Genomic DNA, 19,922 nt, shown 5'->3' with positions numbered 1-19,922 from the left:
CAAGAAAGGGGGATCCAGGTACCTGTTGGTACTCACTGACACCTTCTCTGGTGGGCCAGAAGCATTTCCCTGCTGCACAAACAAAGCACCAGAGGTTACTAAAACAGTGTCACAAGAGATAATACCTCATTTTGGGGTACCTGCTGCTATTTCCTCAGACAGGGGACCTCATTTTGTGGCCAAGGGGGTACAAGAAATAGGGAAAATCTTAGGGATTGATTGGCAACTCCACACCTCCTGTAATCCACATTCGAGTGGGCAAGTGGAGAAAATGACCCATTTAATCAAAAATCAGATAGTAAAAATTGGACAGGAAGCAAACCTTCCGTGGCCACAAGCATTACCAAGTGCCCTGTTGTGAATTCAAACTAAGCAAAGGACAAAGGAAGGGTTGAGCCCATTTGAAATCCTGTTTGGAGGACCTTATGTAGTAGGAACTCCAGAGCCTTCTGAACTACGGCAATTCAGAGAGGAAATGTTGAACAAGTATGTTCAGCAGATTTATAAGAACCTGAGCACTGTTAACAAATAGGTGATGGGAACCAGTGTGAGAGGGTTAGGCAGACCAGCCCATGACGTGGAACCTGGAGATCTCCCTCAGAGCATCCTCTGGAGCCCAAGTGGTCTGGACCATATCAGGTGTTACTGACATCCTTCACAGCCATTAAAATCAAGGAACAAGCTGCCTGGATCCACCACACCCAAGTGAAGAAGGCACAGGTGGGAGCCTCCTCTTTGGAGAAAACTAGGGAAAGCCCAGGCAGAGGGAAAAGGCCAGGGCAGCCCCCCTGAGTGTGCCTGGCCCAGGTCACAGAATCCTAGCAGCATGGAATGTTGGGGGTTGGAAGGGAGCAGCAGGTGTCACAATGGCCTGCCTGGAGATCTTGCTCCTGGGGCTGGTTCTGCCCCACTTTCTCCCAGCACTGGCAGGAGAAGGAGGTCGTGGAGAGAGTGTGAGTGTGTGCAGGAGATCTTGCAGCCATGAGGAGGATGCTCAGAGGTGAGTGGCTGCTGGGATGGCTGGGGGCGGTGTCCTCACCCCAGCTGGGTGGTGGCAGCTGCGTCCCCTTCACCTCTCTTCCTGCTGCCAGGCAGTTCCAAGAGGGCTCTGAGGCCATCCCCTCCCTGCCCTCCATGGGGCAGCTGGGCACTGTTCAGAGACAAGCTGGCTCTGGTGGGGGCTGCCCAGCCCCAGCCCTCCCAGCCTCTCCTCCCACAGCCCGTGCCCATCCCCCAATCACCCTCGGGCCCCTCGCTGCCATTCTGGAGCCCAGAATGAGCCCAGTCCCCCAGGGTGGTCTTCCCAGTGCTGCAGTGAAGGGCAGAGTCCCTCCCCTCACCCCACTGACTGCCCTCTGGCCAGTACAGCCCAGCACAGGCTGGTGGTGCCGGGGGAGGCTGGCCCCATGGAGGGGAGGCAAAGCCCCGTGGCTGTCTTCTCTTGCAGCTCTCTGCTCCTGTCTGGGCTCCCAGCCCAGACCTGCATCTCCTGCGGATGAAGGCCAGGCCATGGGCACTGTCTCCGTGGCTGTCACCACCTTTGTGGCCATGGGGACTTCTCTGCTAAGGCAACTGCAAGACCATGAGGTGAGATGGAGGGAGGGCTTCCGTCTGTGCCCCTGGCTTCCTGGGTGCTGCAGCAGAGGAAGCTGCTGTCACCTCTGCTGTCCCCAAGTGCTGATCCTGGCTGCTCAAGACGGACCAACGGCATCACTCCCTCCTTCCTTTGCCCAGGAGCTGGCAGCACTGCCCTGAGCAAGGCAAAGCCTCTGGCACAGACCCCAGCACCAAGCTTGTGAGGGGCAGCTAAGAGAAATGGGGTGGTTGAGGCTGGAGAACAGGAGGCCAAGGGGAGACCTTCTGGCTCTCTTCAACTCCCTCAAGGGAGGCTGGAGCCAGGGTGGGGTTGGGTTCTTGCCCCAGTAACAAGGGACAGGACAAGAGGAAATGACCTCAGGTGACGCCAGGGGATGTTCAGTTTGGAGATGAGAAGCAATTTCTTCCCCCAAAGCCTTGTCAGGCTCTGGAAGAGGCTGCCCAGGGCAGCAGTGGAGTCCCCATGCCTGGAAGGGTTTGGAGGACGTTTGGCCCTTAGAGCCTTGCTGTACTGCGGGACTCGGCCATGCCCGTTAAGGCTTGGACTCGATGTGCTTCAAGGTCTTTTCCACCTCAAACAATTCTGTGAGTCTGGGATTCTCCATCCCATCCCTGCCCACTGTGGTCTGTGCGCAGGGTGACCGAGTGGAGAGCTACCAGGAGCTGGAGAGCCTCCTGCAGGGGCAGGACGGCTGCTTGCCAAGCGGAGTTGTGAACCGGCTGATAGCAGAGGCGTCCAGGGACATGCGAGCAGCCCAGGTCAGCCTGGCCTCTTCCACGGCCGCCACAGCAGCCTGCCCCCAGCCCTGGGCTTTCATGGGGCCATGGAGCAGGAGAGAGCAGCTCAGAGATGTTCCTCAGTCAGAGAGGAGCTAAGGGAGAAGCTGTGGGGTGTGGCCTGGTGTCAGGAGTGTTTCACCTGTGTGGCTTTTGCAGGGGGTGAGAGATGAGGTGAAGGTGGCTGCTGGCGACATGCTGCTGGCCCTGGCCCGCTCCCACTTCCACTTTGTCATGGCCGAGCTGCAGAGCCAGCTGAAGGCCCTGGGGAAGGAGCCTAAGGAGCCTGTGCTGCTCAGCCTGGGCAGCATGGCCGGCAGCTACGGTAAGGCGCTCTCGGCCTCCCGGGGGGGCACGGGGCTCTGTGCCAAGGGGACAAGGAACCCTGCCCCTCCCCAAAGGCTGCCTGCTGAACTGGGGGCTCCGGCGCCGCCCTGCCCCCTCGCTCCGTGCCAGGGCCAGCCGGCAGCTCTGCCCTCGCGGCCCGGCCCCGGTGCCCAGAGAGCTAACCGCGCAGGCTCTCTGCCCGCTGCTGGCCTCCCCACGTGCCCAGAGGGCTTCCCTGTGCCCTGCCAGGGGAGGGCAGCCTTCCCCGTGCCCTCTGGCACATCCCATGGCCCAGCAGCGTCAGCCCCGGCACAGAGGGCCTCTGCCATGCCTCTCGGTGCCCCTCTGGACCCCCGTGTCCCTGCCTCCTCTGCAGCCCTGCGGTGCCTGCCCTTCGTGGGGGTGACGCTGCCTGCCCTGCACGCCGCCATGAGCCAGGCGGGGAGCGGCCGGGTGCTGCGCGCCGCCTGCTGCGGTGAGTGTCCCGGGCAGGGGCTGGGCTGGCTCTGGCTGCCTCCCTCCGTGGCATCTCCTGGCTGGAGGCTTGGGCTCGATGACCTCCAGGGTCTTGCCCAGCCTAGAGGATGCGGTGGGTCTGTGCCCCTGCCTTGCTGCAGCCTCTCACGTGCTGCCTGTCCCTTTCTGCTGGGGCAGTTCTGGAGCAGTGGTCCAAAGGGGTCCAGAGGTGCATCTGCAGCCCAGAGCAAGGCTCCTGCCCCGGGCCCCGGGCAGCGCAGCTCTGTGACGACTTCTACCCTGCCTTCTGCTACATGGTGGCCAACTGGCTGGGCTGTGAGGAGGAGGAGGTGAGAAGTGCTGCTCTCCAGGCCTGGGGCCTTGCTGCAGGGAGGGCTGGGGTGTGGGCTGGGGAGATGTCCTCTCTGGAGTGAGCTCTGCAGGGCACAGGGAAAGGGCAGGCTGGTGTCCCGGGGCCGCTGAGCAGCAGGCAGAGCTGCAGGCTGCAAGCAGGGCCTCTGCCTTCCTTCTGCAGGACAAGCAGGCTGTTGTCGGGGCGATGGCCGCCATGATGGGACTCCTTCTGCAGGGGAAGCAGCACCGAGAGCAGGCCTGGCAGCAGCTGCCCTGGCTCCTGCAGCAGTATCAGGAGGTCCAAGACACCTCCCGGGTCTCCAAGGTGAGAGGTGCTGCAGGGCGCGGCATCTGCATCTGCATCTGCAGGGCTCTTTAACATCTTTATTGATGATCTGGACGAGGGCATCGAGTCCATCATCAGTAAATTTGCTGACGACACCAAGCTGGGGGCAGGAGTTGATCTGCTGGAGGGTAGAGAGGCTCTGCAGAGGGACCTCGACAGGCTGGGCAGATGGGCAGAGTCCAACAGCATGAGATTTAACACATCCAAGTGCCGGGTTCTGCACATTGGCCACAGCAACCCCATGCAGAGCTACAGGCTGGGGTCAGAGTGGCTGGAGAGCAGTCAGGCTGAGAGGGACCTGGGGGTGCTGGTCGACGGTAGACTGAACATGAGGCTGCAGTGTGCCCAGGCAGCTAAGAGGGCCAATGGCATCCTGGCCTGCATCAGGAACAGTGTGGCCAGCAGGAGCAGGGAGGTCATTCTGCCCCTGTACACTGCACTGGTTAGGCCGCACCTCGAGTACTGTGTCCAGTTCTGGGCCCCTCAGTTTAGGAAGGAGGTTGACTTGCTGGAACGAGTCCAGAGAAGAGCAACAAAGTTGGTGAGGGGTTTGGAACATAAGCCCTATGAGGAGAGGCTGAGGGAGCTGGGGTTGCTTAGCCTGGAGAAGAGGAGACTCAGGGGTGACCTTATTACTCTCTACAACTACCTGAAGGGAGGTTGTAGACAGGCGGATGTTGGTCTCTTCTCCCAGGCAAGCAGTACCAGAACAAGAGGACACAGTCTCAGGCTGCGCCAGGGGAGGTTCAGGCTGGATGTTAGAAAAAAGTTCTATACAGAAAGAGTGATTGCACATTGGAATGGGCTGCCTGGGGAGGTGGTGGAGTCGCCATCACTGGAGGTTTTTAGGAGAAGACTTGACGGGGTGCTTGGTGCTGTGGGTTAGTTGCTTGGGCGGTGTTGGATTGGTGATGGGTTGGACGCGATGATCTTGAAGGTCTCTTCCAACCTGGTTTATTCTATGTATTCTATGTATTCTATGGCTGCTGGGCTGGGGCTGGGCGAGTACCAGGAGGCACTGGGGAGCTGTGGGGTGCCAGGAGGAGCTGGGAAGCTCTGGCAGAAGGAGGAGGGAGAGCAGAGGACACCTGAGGCTTCCTGGGCTCTTTGGGTGAGAGCAGAGCCGAGCTCCTGCCATCCCAAGTGCCTTTCGGTGGCTGTAGCCTCCTTTTCCTGCCCCATCCTTTTGTAGAGCCTCAGCTACGTCCTGGAGATCCTGGAAGGACTTGGGAGCCCAGTGCCAGAGGGCACCTCTCTTGCCATCAGCAGTGCTGTGCACCGCCAGGTAAGGGCAGCCCTGGCCCCGCCACCAGCCTGGGGCCCGCGGCCCTGAATTGCCGTGGAGGGGCCAGAGCTGCCCCTCTGGAACTGGGACCTTGTGCCCACAGCTCTCTGGCGTGTGCAAGGAGCCTGGCCCTGCCCACCGGGCGCTGCTGTCCCGCTGCTTCGTGCTGCAGGGTAAGGAGAGCCCCCGGGAGAGGCCCCAGCGTGCCAGGGCCGCTGTGTGCCAGCCCTGGGCGGGCAGAGGCAGCTGCCTGCTCCTGCAGAACTCCATTTGCTCCCTGCAGCCCCAGCCTGCCCCGAGGAGACGCTGGTCTTCCTGCAGTCCCAGCTGAGCGCTGGCAGCCAGGCCGGGCGTGCAGCAGCCCTGGGCCTGCTGGGAGCACTGCTGCGCGCTGACAGTGAGTGCCAGGGGCCAGGGGCACAAGGCAGGGCTCGGGGCTGCTGGGCTGAGAGGAGGAAGGGGCTGCAGCTGGTGCCCCTGCAGCCCGAGGAGCTGCAAGGAGCAGGTTCCCAAGGCCAGCTGACGCCTGCCACAGGGGTGGAGCTCTGCCGGGCAGCTGGCAGTGGCCTCACGGCAGGGACAATGCTGGCAGCTGAGGAACAGGGCAGGCTGGTGCCTAAAGGAGCTGCTCTGCTTCTCCTGTCACCAGGTGGCCTTGCCTCTGCCAAGAGGGTGGCTCTGCCTCCCCGCTGCCTCCTGTGAAGCCCGAGCCAGGCCCCACTTTTCCATCCCACTGGATGCTTGGGCGCTTCAAGGGATCCCTTCTGCCAGGGGGCTCTGCCTCAGTGGCACAGCTCTCCGTATCTCTTGCAGCACCTGCGGTCAGAGAGAAGCTGCCCCGGATGGTGGAGGCTGTGCAGTCGCTGAGCCACGACCCCAGCCCCCAGGTGAGCTGGTTTGGGAAGGGATGGTGCTGCAGGGCAGGCAGGGAAACCCTTTCCCTCGGGACAGAGCCTGGCAAGGCCGTGGCAGGAAGCAGCAGTTTGGGCTGCTTTCCCTTCCCCTGCTTCTTCCTGCTCCCCAGAGAGCTGCTGGTGAGAGGTGACGCTGCTGCTGTCTGGGGCAGGGCTGGGGGGCCTGAGGGTGCGCTGTGTGCTGGAAGTGGCTGAGTGCAGTGGGGAGGGGGGCTGTGCTCTGCAGGGCAAATGCACCTGCAGGCTGCTGCTCAAGGCCACCTGTGAAGCCAGGAGCAACATCTTCTGCCATGGCCTTGTCAGCTCTCTGTGAGACCCAGAGGCTGTCCCCAGGCCAAGGCAGCTCCCCTCTGGCTGTGGAGCAGGAGGTGGTAAGCACCCTGTGCCCTGGCAGGTGCGGAGGGCAGTGCTGGAGTTCATCAGGGAGCTGCTCAGCTCCGGCTGCCAGAGCTGCTGGCCATGGGATGTGCTGGGGCACGTCTTCACCGAGTTCCAGCGGGCGTCGTGCAGCCTGGTGAGGGCAGAGCGGGGCAGCCGGGGCTGGGAGCGGCGCTGGGCTGCTGCGCTGGGAGCCGCTGCGGCTGTCCTGTTGGCACAGGGGCGCTGCTGGGGCTGTGCCCGAGCCTTGGCGGCTGGCAGCTGAGGAAGAGAGCTTTTGCCAACTGTCTGCCAGGTGCCAGGCTGGGTTTTACCCTGGGAAGACGCTGGAGCGCTCCGAGCCCTGTGCGTGGACATCCTGGGCTCACTGGATGTGTCTCGCAGAGGGATGCCCAAAGTAAGTTGCCCTCTGCCCTGGTCCTGTGGCCATTTGTTGCCTTTGGGGCATTTTTCCTCGTCCTTTCTCACGCCCTGAGCCTCCCCCCCCCAGGAGGCTGAGGGACAGCAGAGCCTCCTCTTTGCCTTGGGGCCGAGTGGAGATGCCCATGTGGGGAGCTGCCTGGTTCTTCTCCGCAGCTCCTGTGGCCAAGGCTGCTGCACTACGTGGTGCAGGCCCAGTACAGTGACTTGGTGGTGCCACTGTCCCGCTGCCTGCGAGCCCTGCTTGAGAGGCTGGAGAGAGGATGTGAAGAGGAGGAGGAGCCTGGTGCCATGGACTCCCAGGAGGAAGGTAGGAGCCCCAGGGAGTGCTGCTGGGTGTGGGCAGGGTGTCCCTTCAGCCCGGAGAAGGCTCCAGGGAGCCCCTTGCAGCACTTGAAGGGGAGCTACGGGAAAGGTGGGGAGGGAGCCTTGATCAGGGAGTGTGGTGGCAGGGCGAGGGGTAAGGGTTTGAAACTGAAGGATGGAGGATGGGGACTGGATGGAAGGAAGCAATCCTTCGGCACCAGGGCGGTGAGACACTGGCCCTGCTTGCCCTTAGAAGTTGTGGAGACCTTCTCCCTGGGAGCGTTCCAGGGCTGGCTGTCTGGGGCTTGGAGCAAGCTGGTGTAGTGGGAGCTGTCCCTGCCTGTGGCAGGAGAGTTGGAGCTTGATGCTCTGCAAGGTCCCTCCCAAGCCAACCCTTTCTGCACCTCCATGATTCCATGATGCTTTCTTCCTGCCCACAGCCCAGCTGCCGGCTCCCCAGAGCCTGCTGTCTCGAGTGCTGGTGAGTAGCTGGGCTCTGAGGAAGGGGCTTTGCTGGCCAGGGTTGCTGGGAGAGCCCGGGGCTGTGGTACTGCCGACGGCAGTGCTGGGAGCCCCCGAGGAGGAGGCAGCAGGCCGGTGCTTGCCGCGGCCCGGCGGGGAGCCTTGCTCGGGGCTGGCAGCAGCCCGGGGAAGGCAGCGGCTGCCGGCTGGGCGGCGCCCGGCTCCCGAGCTTGCTCCCGGCACAGCCACTGTGGCTGAGGAGCCTTCTCTCCTGCCCTGGCCCAGGTGATGGTGGCAGAGCCTTCCCAGAGCAGGGAACGCGCAGTCGCTGCCTTGCAGCTGCTGCAGGCTCTGCAGAGTAGGATCCACGGCGCCTTGGAGGCAGCGTGGGCGACCCAGATCCCCCTCCTGCTGCAGCAGCTGGCAGGTAAAGTGCGGGTGGGGAAGGAGAGGCTGGAGGGGAGGGAGGGGCAGCAGGAAAATGCAGCTTCCCAGCCTGAGGGAGGGGGACTGTGCCAGCTCCTCACCGCTTGCTCTGCTGCCTTGGCCCTCGCAGGGAGGCAGCGCTGAGGCTGGGGGCTGCTGTCCCCGAGGGCAGGTCTGGGTGCAGCCAAGGACAGTGTCTGGGGAAGGGACAGAACTGGCGCTCCTAGAGGGGGTGCAGCTCCTGGCTTTGGAGGACCAAGTCCCCAGCCAGGTTTGCAGCAGCTGTCCTTGGCAGTAGGCTGGCAGAGGGGCTGCAAATGGGCAGGCTGCTCATGGAGGAGAACTTGTGTGCTGCTGGGCTGTGCTGGGACACAGTGGCTGCAGCCGTTGTGGGAGCTGCAGGCAAGCAGTGGGGACCAGCCCCAGTCTGCGCATCTCTGCCCAGCCTGAATCTGACAAATGGCCCTGGGATCCTTCTGTGTGCTTGGCTTCACAAGGGCTCAGGCCTAGGTGCTTGTAGGGCCTTTGCAGCCTGATGGCCCAGGGACCACTGGGCTCATCTTTGGTGGCAGCTTGAAGAGCAGCAAAGAGCTTTTGCTTTGTCTTGCTTTGCAGGCAGCCCCGAGACATCCCTGGGCTCTGCGGGGGAGTGGGAGCAGCGTGTGCTGAAGGTACAGCACCCCTGGGGGGGCACCAAGAGAGGGGGAAAAGAGGAGCAGGCAAAGGGGTGGGAGGCACCTGTGTAGGCACCCAGAGCCGGCCGCTGCTGGCAGCTCTGCCCCAGCAGTGTCCTGGGCCACAGAGGTGTGGAAAGGGCTCTGGCCAAGGGGAGGGGAAGCCCAACTGCCTCTCCTGTTCCCCCCAGCTCCTGCGAGCGTCACTGGAGCACATCCAGGACAAGGCCTGGAGCGTGAACCTGAGCCGGGAACTGAGCCAGCAGCTGGGCAGCTCTGCCCCTGGATCCTGGCAGAAGGTTTGTCTCCTGTCCCGTGCCAGGGCTGGGGCTGGCACCGGTGCGGCGGGGGGAGGTTGGGGCCGTGTGGGGCCGGCCTGCTGCCAAGGCTGCATCTTTGGCTGGGCCTCTTCTCTTCCAGCTTTTCCTCTACAAGGCTCTTGGGACAGCGCTGGCAGGCTGTCAGGACCTCGTCCATGTCCAAGGGCAGGTGCTGAGGTTCCTCCAAGAGGCAGACCTTGTGGAGCTGCCCGAGGCCCAGGTGAGGAGATGCTCCTGTCCTGAGCAGAACTCTGCTTGTTGCAGGGCAGAGGGAGGCTGCTCCAGACCTCCCTCCTTCCACGTTGCTGCCATTCCCCCCTTGCTTCCCTCGCTGGTCACCCAGTGCCGGGTTTCTTGTTTCCTTGTGGTTGCAGGGAGTAGTTTCTGCTGTGTCCCATGCTGCTGAGGGCCACTTCCACCTGGTCCTGGACACGGTGCTGATGTTCTCTGCTGCCGTCACCAGAGGCCAGCTCCATCAGACCGCCACAGGCTGGACGGTAAAGGCTCAGGGTTTGCCTTTCCTTGCTTGGCCTCCTTTCCACTTCTCCGTCTGCAGCAGTCCACGTGGGGCAGTTGCCTTCAGAGGAGCCCTCTTGGACCTGCTCCTTGAGAGCTGTATTGCAGGGGCACGTCCTGGCATTGGGCCCCCTGATTCACAGAATCTTGGGAGCATTAAAGCATCTGGAGCTGGCCCCTAGGGACATGGTTTGGTGGTAACCCTGCAGTGCTGGGTCGCGGGTGGGAGGAGGTTTGACTCCTCATGGGTCCAAGCTGCCTGACTGGGGCAGCTGCCGGGGTTGCTGGCTTGCAGCCGTGCTGCGTCTGTGAGCAGGAGCACAAGAGGCTATGTCAGAGGCAGCTTTCCACAGGAGGGTTCCAGGCAGCTCCCCGAGCCCTCCAAGCAGTGCTGGAAGCACCAGCAGCGTGCTGGCCGCCACCTCCTCCCCATCGCCTGTGAGAACCCGGGCGTGGGGTGGGAGCAGCTCCCGGCCCCCAGCTCCCAGCTCCAGGAGAGGCTTGGGTAGCTGCTGGGAGGTGTTCAGCGGGAGCAGCAGCTGCTGGGGAGCAGGAGGAGCTCCCGGGGCCGAGGCCTGGCAGCGTCTCTCTGGGCACAGGTCCGGCAGCAGCTGGCGAGAGCCCGGGCCACCCGCGCCGCTCTGATGCGCATCTGCGGCGGCATTGCCCTGCGAGCCCCCAGGGAGCAGCTGCTCAGCCGCCTGGACAGCGACATCCTGGGCAGCATCCTGCGGCTCTTCAGAGCTCAGCCGAGGGTAGGAGCCCAGGGCCCGCCGGGGCAGGGGTGCCTGGGTGCCCCAGTTGCAGCCTGCTGGGGCCTCCTCCTAAAGGTGCCCCCGGGAAGGGTTGGTCCGCAATGTCCACAGCCAAGCCCTGCACGGGTGCCCCCTGCCCATGCTGTTATTCGAGCCCTCAGCCCTTTGAAGACTTTAAGGAGTGCTTTGCTTTCCTTGGCTTCAGGACCTGCTGCTCAAGCTCGCCCTGGTGGAGAGCATCCGCAGCGTCACCCAGGCTGTGGGCAACTGCGGCAGCTTTGAGCTTGCCTCAAGGCAGGAGGTGATGTGCACCTTGCTGGTGAGTGCCCACAGTCAAGGCAGTCACAAGAGGAGTTTGGGGCTGTGCCACGAGGCTTTGTGCAGCAGCTCCTGCAGCTGTGTTGCCCAGCTGGTTGGGAGGCCCTTGTGTGCTGGTGCCGGGTGGCTGCAGAGCAGGCTCCCTGCTGCAGTGCCTTTAGGGGTCTGTGGGGGTGAGGTGGCAGTGCCTGTCAGCAGAGCCTGGGAGGGCTGGGAGGTGGCAGGGCTGTCCTGTGTCTCTGCCTGCTGCCAAGGCTGCACTTGTGCCTCTGGGCCTTACAGGACTGGATAGAGAAGGAGCCCTGGGACTGCCTGGCGTATGGAGTACTTCAGGTGCTGTCGGAGCTGAGGTGAGGGCTCTGGGGCCTCGCAGTGGCCCCAGGCCAGCTGGCTGGGGCAGCCCCAGGGACCTGAAGCATGGGGCCAGGAGCTGCGGGGGCTGTGGAGTGGGAGGGTGTTGCCCGTTTTGGAGGGAGCCTCAGGGGTTTCTAGCCCGGGGGGTGGGGGGTTGCCTGCTGCCCAAGGGGAGGCAGGAACTGCTGGAGCTGCAGGCCAGCCTCGCTGGCAGGGGTGGGGTGTTGAATTTGGGGCCCTGGACGAGGAGGAAGCCAGCTGTGATTTGAGGCACTCCGCACAAGGCTGGTAAATCCCCTGTCTGTTTGCCTTTTCCCTCTGTGCAGCAAGCTGAGGCCTCCTCTGAGCAGGGAGGAAGCTCTCAGCCTGCTGGCAGTGTGCTGCCGGATTGTGGTGTCCTCTCCTTGCAAGGGGCAGGTGACAAGGAGAAGGGAGGCAGCGAGGGCAGCTGAGAACATGCAGGTAGCCACGGGCAGTGCCTGCCCAGCCCTGGCTCAGGAGCCCAGCTCAGTGTGTCCTGGCAGCCCCTGCAGGGCAGCAGCTCAGCTTCTCCTCTCCTGCTTTTAGTCCCTGCACAGGGGATTGCTGCAGGATCTGGGCCAGCTGATGGAAACCCTCCTGGAGGCAGAGAGCAGCTCTGCCAGCTTGGAGGATGTGCTCCACGTGAGTAGCCATGGGGCAAGAGGGCGACTGCGTGGGGCCCAGAGAGTCGTGGCCTCAGTGGGTGGCAGGAGGTGGAGACAAGGCACAGTGAGGCTTTGGCTCCTGGCTGCGTCTCACACCTGGCCAGAGCCGGGGGCTGAGCTGGGGCATGGCAGCGCCTGGCCACGACAGCCTGGCGACAGGCAGAGCAGTGGGTCCAGCTGGAGGCAAAGCCACGAGGCAGCCCTGAGCTGGGCCTGGGGAAGGCCAAGGCGGGGCGCTGCCAGCCGGGAAGCAGCAGCTGGCCCAGGGCAGAGGCGGCCGAGGGAGCGAGGAGGGGGAGGCTGCGGCGCCAGGGCTCGGTGGGGCTGGGGGCTGCGGCAGGCGGGAGCTGGAGAAGGAGGAAGAGGGGTCTCGGGGAGGGCAAGGTGCCTGCTGTGAGAGAGATGCCCCCTGGCCCAGGTCCTGCAGGGCTGGCTCAGATCCGGCAAGGAACAGGAGAAGGAGAGAGCCCTGTGGCTTTGTGCGCGTGTGCTGGGGGCCTGCAAGGAGTGTCCGGAGCTCATGGTGAGTAGGGACCCCCTGCACGCCCTGCTGCCCCCTTGGCACCAGTCACGGCCTGGCCAGGAGCCCTGCCTGGCTGGGGGCTGGGACTGCTGGGCTGCTGGGGCAGCCCTCCCATCCCCACCCTGGCCGCCTGCTGCTCAGGGAGCAGGATGGGTGGCAGTGGCCAGTGGGTGCTGGGGCTGCCTGCCACCCCTTTCCTGCTGCTCTGCCCTGCAGGGAGGAGGTCCTGGCAAACAGCTTGGCTCCTTGGTGGGACTGCTGGGGGTTCTGAGCAGTGACTGCCTGGCTATGTCCCGCCAGATGGCCTGGTTCTGCCTTGGCTCCCTTCTCCAAATGCAAGGTGAGGAGAGCCACCCTCACCATGAGGGTGGTGAGACACTGGCACAGGTTGCCCAGGGAGGGAGGTGGTGGAAGCCTCATCCCTGGAGGGTTTGAAGGCCAGGCTGGATGTGGCTGTGAGCAGCCTGCTCTAGTGTGAGGTGTCGCTGCCCACGGCAGGAGGGTTGGAACTGGCTGAGCCTTGAGGTGCCTTCCAGCCCTGACAATTCTGTGATTCTATGAGCAGGAGCTTCCCAGCCTTGCTCAGCCTGATCCTCCCCTCCCTTTCTGGCCTGGCAGCAGTGGGGGCCCTTGGGTCCAGGCCCTGTCCCCGGGAGGGCAGTGGGAGGCAGGGTGCTGAGCTGGGTTTGTGCCCCCCGCCCCGGTATCCCTGTGCTGGGGAGCAGCCATCTCAGGAAGGATCCCTGGGAGCTGGTCACAGAGTCCAGCTTCCCTGGGGCATCTGTGAGGTTGGGGGGTCAGGGCCATGCCCCTCTGCTGGCTGAGAGCAGGAGGTTGTCAGCAGTGCTGAGGCCTGTCCTCCCTCCCCCCACCGTGTGTCCCCTCCACGTTGCAGGAGAGGCAGGGGGTGCTCAGAACACTGGCTTTGCAGGAGGGGCCAGGTGTTTCAGAGGCTGCCTGAGCACAGGAGAGGAAAGCAATTTGCTGCCCAGAGCAAAGTGGGCAGGGAGGAGGGAGCTGAGCCGCAGCCTCCTCCTGTGCTGCAAGGGTTCCCCTTCAGGCAGCAGCAGCTCCTGTGCTGCCTGTGCTGAGGAAGTCCCAGGGAGGTTTCCTGCCTCCCAGAGACGCTGCTGGCCCGTGTGGGAAGGAGGGAGGCAGCTGCTGGGGGCAGAGGCTGCTGGAAGCCTGATGCCCCAGGAAAGAGTGGGAGCAGGAGGAGGGCTCTTTCCAGCCCAGGGTTTCTCAGCCTTTCATTGGGCTCAGGTCCTGCTTGCTGTGGACAGTTCTGGAACCTGGGGGCCCCTGTGGCCTTCACTGCCACCAGCTGGGTTCTCCCTCATCAGTGTCTGGGGCCAGAGGTGGGCTTTCTGGAGCCCTGACTCCTCCTTTTCCCTTGTGCTTCCTCCAGCCAAGGCCACGCAGGAGGTGCCTCAGGCTGAGGAGATCAGGGTCCTGTGCGAGGCGCTGAGCAGCCCAGACCCCAGGGCTGTGGTGCAGGCCCGTGGCACCATAGCAAAGGTAAGTGGCCCAAAGAGAAGGGCCTGGGGGCCCAGGTCCTGCACTCTCCACGGCCCCCTGCTCCCCTCCAGAGTTGAGCGTCTGCTGCCTCCAGAGGCAGCAGCCCAGCAGAGCTCCGGTCAGCAAGCAGCAGGAGGCTTTGAGCCCAGCCTGTCCTTGAGGCTGGAGCAGACCCTGGGGGTGTGGAGTGCTCTGCTCAGAAGGCAGCTTTGGTGTCTAAGCAGACACCACCGTGGGGCAGAGACTTGCAGGTGGGCTTAGCTGTGTCAGATGCAAAGAGCTGTGTCTGCAGCACAGGGGGGTCAAGCGATGCCCGCCGTGGCTGCCCAGCTCGCAGTCCCCTGAGGGGTCCTCTGCTCTGCTCTGCCAAGGGCTGGAGCAGAGCTGTGACTCTCTGCTGGCCCTGGCTCCTCTGCAGGCTCTTTGCAGATGCATCCCTCCAGCACAGGCCACGGACTTTCTGAGAGCCGCCCTGGACAGCCGGCTGCCTGGCAGGGCTCCCTGGCCGGGGGTCCCGTCGCAGTGGGTGTTCACCTTCCTGGTGGAGTGCAGAGAGGGAGCAGGCCAGCAGGTAAAGGAGCTCTGCTTTCCTCTGCCCTTTGCCAGCTCTGCTGCTGGCTGCTGCACCAGGCCCTGTGCAGCTGGCGTGGACTCGGGAAACAGCCCAGCCCGGGGGCTCTGCTGGGCTGAGTGCTGCATTAGCACTGCTGCTGGCCTCTGCTCCAGCTGGGGACAAGGACACTTCTTGTCCCGGGCCTCCTGCTGGCCCAGGTCCTGCCCGTGCTCAGCTTCGGACAGGAGCCAGGGTCAGGCAGAGTGGGAGGGCTGAGGTTTGGAGCTGGGTCTGGGCTGGGTGCCAAGGGAGCAGGCACTGTTCCTTTGCCTGTGCCCTGCTGCAGGAGGGCTCAAGGCTGCCCCCAGCCCTTCTCTCTGCTCTTCTTCCATTCAGATGCCACAAATCTTGAGCACCCTTCAGGCCTACATGGGTCAGAGCAGCCTGAGGCCCTGTCTGCTCCACGCCGTCTTCCTCCTCGCCTACTTTCACCAGGAGCCTCTGCTCAGCAGCCTCCTCCAGAGAGGGCTGCCAATGGACAGGTCTGTGCCCTGCCTGCTTCCCAGTGTGGGCACACACACGGCCTGCAGCCTGCTCGCCCTGGGGGCCTGTGCAGCAGCCTTCTGCCTGCAGAGCTGAGGGTGGCCAGGCTGTCTGCTCCTGCCTGTGCTCTCAGCAGGGGGCTGTAAGGCCCACTGCAGGTGAGGAGAAAGCCTGAGGGCTCTGCAGGGCTGTGAGGGAGAGGAAGAGAGGTGATGGCTTGGAACTGGAAGAGGGAAGATTGAGGTTAGATGGAAGGAAGCAATTGTTGGCTGTGAGGGTGCTGAGACACTGGGCTGGCTTGGCCTGAGAAGCTGTGGATGCCCATGCCTGGAAGTGTGCAAGGCCCACCGGGAGCAAGCTGGTCAGGTGGAAGGTGTCCCTGCCCATGGCAAAGGGGGGGTGCAATGAGATGATCTTTCAGGTCCTTTCCAGCCCAAAGCATCTTCTGATTGTGAGAGATGGGCTCAGGGGTGAAGGTCTCTTGCCTTGCAGGGAGACGGTGGAGCTGTGGAGGAGCCTGGGGCGAAGCATCCTCGGGGTTCCCATCCTGAGCCGCCTGGCAGAGAAACTCCAGCGAGCGGCAGAGACCCTGCTGAGGCCCAGCTGCTCTGGGTGTGAGCAGCACCAGCAGCAGGCTGCTCTGGAGCCTCTGACGGTACCTTCCAGGGCAGGCAGGGTTCTGCAGCTGTGCGGCTGCTTCTGGCTCCTCCTGCGCTGCCAGGGGCTGGGTGCCCTCTGCCCGTGGAGACTCCCAGGGCACTGGGCTGAGACAGCCTCAAGGGGTGCGGGGCACTGGGGCAGTTCTGTGCTGCTGAGCCACGAGGCTGTGGCTGAAGGGACAGAAACTGCAGAGAGGGGCCCTGCCCAGGCAGGCTGGTGGCAAAAGGCTTTGCCTGAGCAGGGCCTCGGTGGTCCTGTCCCCTGCAGATCAGCCGTGCCATCTGCGAGGTGCTCTTTGTCCGGAGGAGCACGGAGGAGCTCAGGCAGCTGCTGCCCCTGCTGCTTCCCAGCCTTCTGAAGTGTGCCCGTGGAACGCTGGGCATGGAGAGGCAGCTTTGCTCCAGGGACAGCTGGAGACGGCCGGGCCTTGAAGGCCTCGATGGCCTTGAGGAGAAGCCCTGCAGGCAGGTGCCACAAAGATGCTCAGGAGGCTGGAGCCACCTCTCCTAGCAGAACCAGTCTCTTGGGCTGGGCTTGTTCAGCCTGGAGAAGAGAAGGCACCAGGGAGACCTTAGAGCAGCCCTTCAGTCATGAAGTTGGGCTGAAAACACAGCTGGGGAAAGGCCTTTGCCCAAGATCAGTAGCACCAAGACCGGGGGAAATGGTTTTAAGCTAAGCGAGGAAGATTTAGATTGGGCCCAGGGAAGAAATTCTCATCTGTGGGAGTGCTGAGAGACTGGAGCAGGCTGCCCAGAGAAGTGGTGGCCGTCCCCTCGCCGGCAGCGTTAAAGGCCAGGTTGGGCAGGGCTTGGAGGCATCAGCTGAGGGGTGTTTGTTTAGCTCTGCTAAAGGGGAGCCTGCCCCCGAGCTGCTGCGGCTCCAGCGCTCTTTGGGTTGGCATCTTGGTTTGCTTTGGCTGGGTCTGGATTTGTTTGGCCTCTGTGTCTTCTGCCAGAGTTTTCCTCCTGGCTCTGGAGCTGCTGCTGGACAAGTGCATGGAGCAGAAATGGATGGAGCTGCTGGTGGACAAGGCAGTCTGGGCTCAGCTGGAAGACCCCCTGGCTCACGCTGAGGGGCTGCAGATCCTGAGCAGGTCAGAGCCCCGAGGATGCCTGTGGCCAGCTGCTGTGGGGCTGTGCCCGGGGCAGTGGCTGCTGGCAGCCTTCTGGCTGCCTGGGAGGCCTCCTGAGCTGCAGAAGAGGGTCTGCACGGGCACAAGTGAGGTTTGGAGAGCAGGCTTGCTCGGTGACTGTGGCCCCCTTGCTTGTGTCCCCTGTGCAGTGTCCTGCTGGAGGCTGGGCTCCCCTCCTGTCTCCCTGAGCCAGAAGAGAGATGTGCCACCCCAAAGCAGCAGTGTGACGTGGCCACCACACAGGGCAGGACAGGCATGGCTTGTAAAAGAGGGGCTTGGACCCTGCAAATGAGGGACTGTACTCCCAGGCTGGCAATTCTCACCCACAAAATGAGGCTCTAGGCCCTAAAAAGGAGGCTTTGGAGCCTCCAAGAGCTTCTCGGTCCCTAAAGCTGAGCGCTTTGGGATCTAAACCCAAGGCTGTGGGCCTTGAGCAAACTCAAGCTTTGGGCTGTACAAACAAGGCTGTCAGAATTGCAAGAGAGGCTTTCTGCCCTGCAAAGCCAGATTGCCCTTGAGACCCTGAAATGGGCATTCAAAGGGCCAAAGTGAGACCTGGGGCCCAAGCCAAGATGGGCTGGATCCTGGATATGGCACTTTGGCCCCTGACAATGAGGCTTTGGAGATGAAAATGAGGCCTTAGGCTCTGAGACTTATTGGTGCTTAGCCTATAAAAACAGGGCTTTGGTGCCAAAGATGAGGCTTCAGAAGCCAATAATGAGACTTTGGAAAGAGAGAGAGGCTTATGGCCCTGAAAGTGATGGATTAGAGGCCAAAAATGCAAGTGTGACGCCTTAAAAAGGCTGTGGGTTGGAAAGGAGAGGTTTAGACCCTGCAAGCTGAGGATTTTCACTCTGAAGCAGAGGGTTTAGGCTCTTCCAATGCCTATTTGACCCTTCAGAATCAGACTTTGGGCCTCAAAAGGAGGGTTTGGGCCCTTAACGTGAGTGGGTGACCCTTAAAGCTCTCTGCCAGGGTTGCTGAGTCAGTCAGAGAGGAGCTAAGGGAGAAGCTGTGGGGTGTGGCCTGTGCCAGGGGCTGGGCCTGGTGTCAGGAGTGTTTCACCTGTGTGGCTTTTGCAGGGGGTGAGAGATGAGGTGAAGGTGGCTGCTGGCGACATGCTGCTGGCCCTGGCCCGCTCCCACTTCCACTTTGTCATGGCCGAGCTGCAGAGCCAGCTGAAGGCCCTGGGGAAGGAGCCTAAGGAGCCTGTGCTGCTCAGCCTGGGCAGCATGGCCGGCAGCTACGGTAAGGCGCTCTCGGCCTCCCGGGGGGGCACGGGGCTCTGTGCCAAGGGGACAAGGAACCCTGCCCCTCCCCAAAGGCTGCCTGCTGAACTGGGGGCTCCGGCGCCGCCCTGCCCCCTCGCTCCGTGCCAGGGCCAGCCGGCAGCTCTGCCCTCGCGGCCCGGCCCCGGTGCCCAGAGAGCTAACCGCGCAGGGTCTCTGCCCGCTGCTGGCCTCCCCACGTGCCCAGAGGGCTTCCCTGTGCCCTGCCAGGGGAGGGCAGCCTTCCCCGTGCCCTCTGGCACATCCCATGGCCCAGCAGCGTCAGCCCCGGCACAGAGGGCCTCTGCCATGCCTCTCGGTGCCCCTCTGGACCCCCGTGTCCCTGCCTCCTCTGCAGCCCTGCGGTGCCTGCCCTTCGTGGGGGTGACGCTGCCTGCCCTGCACGCCGCCATGAGCCAGGCGGGGAGCGGCCGGGTGCTGCGCGCCGCCTGCTGCGGTGAGTGTCCCGGGCAGGGGCTGGGCTGGCTCTGGCTGCCTCCCTCCGTGGCATCTCCTGGCTGGAGGCTTGGGCTCGATGACCTCCAGGGTCTTGCCCAGCCTAGAGGATGCGGTGGGTCTGTGCCCCTGCCTTGCTGCAGCCTCTCACGTGCTGCCTGTCCCTTTCTGCTGGGGCAGTTTCTGGAGCAGTGGTCCAAAGGGGTCCAGAGGTGCATCTGCAGCCCAGAGCAAGGCTCCTGCCCCGGGCCCCGGGCAGCGCAGCTCTGTGACGACTTCTACCCTGCCTTCTGCTACATGGTGGCCAACTGGCTGGGCTGTGAGGAGGAGGAGGTGAGAAGTGCTGCTCTCCAGGCCTGGGGCCTTGCTGCAGGGAGGGCTGGGGCGTGGGCTGGGGAGATGTCCTCTCTGGAGTGAGCTCTGCAGGGCACAGGGAAAGGGCAGGCTGGTGTCCCGGGGCCGCTGAGCAGCAGGCAGAGCTGCAGGCTGCAAGCAGGGCCTCTGCCTTCCTTCTGCAGGACAAGCAGGCTGTTGTCGGGGCGATGGCCGCCATGATGGGACTCCTTCTGCAGGGGAAGCAGCACCGAGAGCAGGCCTGGCAGCAGCTGCCCTGGCTCCTGCAGCAGTATCAGGAGGTCCAAGACACCTCCCGGGTCTCCAAGGTGAGAGGTGCTGCAGGGCGCGGCATGGCTGCTGGGCTGGGGCTGGGCGAGTAGCAGGAGGCACTGGGGAGCTGTGGGGTGCCAGGAGGAGCTGGGAAGCTCTGGCAGAAGGAGGAGGGAGAGCAGAGGACACCTGAGGCTTCCTGGGCTCTTTGGGTGAGAGCAGAGCCGAGCTCCTGCCATCCCAAGTGCCTTTCGGTGGCTGTAGCCTCCTTTTCCTGCCCCATCCTTTTGTAGAGCCTCAGCTACGTCCTGGAGATCCTGGAAGGACTTGGGAGCCCAGTGCCAGAGGGCACCTCTCTTGCCATCAGCAGTGCTGTGCACCGCCAGGTAAGGGCAGCCCTGGCCCCGCCACCAGCCTGGGGCCCGCGGCCCTGAATTGCCGTGGAGGGGCCAGAGCTGCCCCTCTGGAACTGGGACCTTGTGCCCACAGCTCTCTGGCGTGTGCAAGGAGCCTGGCCCTGCCCACCGGGCGCTGCTGTCCCGCTGCTTCGTGCTGCAGGGTAAGGAGAGCCCCCGGGAGAGGCCCCAGCGTGCCAGGGCCGCTGTGTGCCAGCCCTGGGCGGGCAGAGGCAGCTGCCTGCTCCTGCAGAACTCCATTTGCTCCCTGCAGCCCCAGCCTGCCCCGAGGAGACGCTGGTCTTCCTGCAGTCCCAGCTGAGCGCTGGCAGCCAGGCCGGGCGTGCAGCAGCCCTGGGCCTGCTGGGAGCACTGCTGCGCGCTGACAGTGAGTGCCAGGGGCCAGGGGCACAAGGCAGGGCTCGGGGCTGCTGGGCTGAGAGGAGGAAGGGGCTGCAGCTGGTGCCCCTGCAGCCCGAGGAGCTGCAAGGAGCAGGTTCCCAAGGCCAGCTGACGCCTGCCACAGGGGTGGAGCTCTGCCGGGCAGCTGGCAGTGGCCTCACGGCAGGGACAATGCTGGCAGCTGAGGAACAGGGCA

General features: G+C 63.5%; 1 protein-coding gene across 1 annotated transcript; it reads left to right on the top strand.

Moving 5' to 3' along the window:
• The first annotated feature begins 1,536 nt into the window (after window positions 1-1,536).
• Window positions 1,537-17,688, top strand: LOC128897961 (maestro heat-like repeat-containing protein family member 2B). Its single transcript, XM_054168621.1, has 30 exons — window positions 1,537-1,587; window positions 2,233-2,355; window positions 2,533-2,698; window positions 3,077-3,175; window positions 3,355-3,506; window positions 3,692-3,835; window positions 5,049-5,141; window positions 5,245-5,314; window positions 5,425-5,538; window positions 5,955-6,028; window positions 6,450-6,569; window positions 6,729-6,830; window positions 7,010-7,189; window positions 7,907-8,048; window positions 8,663-8,718; window positions 8,913-9,020; window positions 9,142-9,261; window positions 9,416-9,538; window positions 10,157-10,312; window positions 10,518-10,631; window positions 10,913-10,980; window positions 11,311-11,446; window positions 11,552-11,647; window positions 12,089-12,193; window positions 12,410-12,533; window positions 13,602-13,711; window positions 14,130-14,282; window positions 15,735-15,931; window positions 16,423-16,560; window positions 17,682-17,688. The coding sequence occupies exons 1-30, from the start codon at window positions 1,549-1,551 to the stop codon at window positions 17,686-17,688; spliced, it is 3,429 nt and encodes a 1,142-aa protein (XP_054024596.1). The 5' UTR covers window positions 1,537-1,548.
• Window positions 17,689-19,922: the final 2,234 nt, after the last annotated feature.

The sequence above is a fragment of the Dryobates pubescens genome, chromosome 16 (assembly GCF_014839835.1).
Source record: "Dryobates pubescens isolate bDryPub1 chromosome 16, bDryPub1.pri, whole genome shotgun sequence".
In the NCBI taxonomy this organism is placed as follows: domain Eukaryota; kingdom Metazoa; phylum Chordata; class Aves; order Piciformes; family Picidae; genus Dryobates; species Dryobates pubescens.
Note: the sequence above shows the minus strand (reverse complement) of the source record. Positions and strands in the feature narration are given on the sequence as shown.

Coding starts and splice junctions, on each gene's coding strand:
- LOC128897961 (XM_054168621.1), top strand. CDS start 1,549: ATGGGGACTTCTCTGCTAAGGCAACTGCAAGACCATGAG. Junction 6,029..6,449: donor GCCACGACCCCAGCCCCCAG/GTGAGCTGGTTT, acceptor GTGCCCTGGCAG/GTGCGGAGGGCAGTGCTGGA. Junction 9,021..9,141: donor CCCCTGGATCCTGGCAGAAG/GTTTGTCTCCTG, acceptor CTTCTCTTCCAG/CTTTTCCTCTACAAGGCTCT.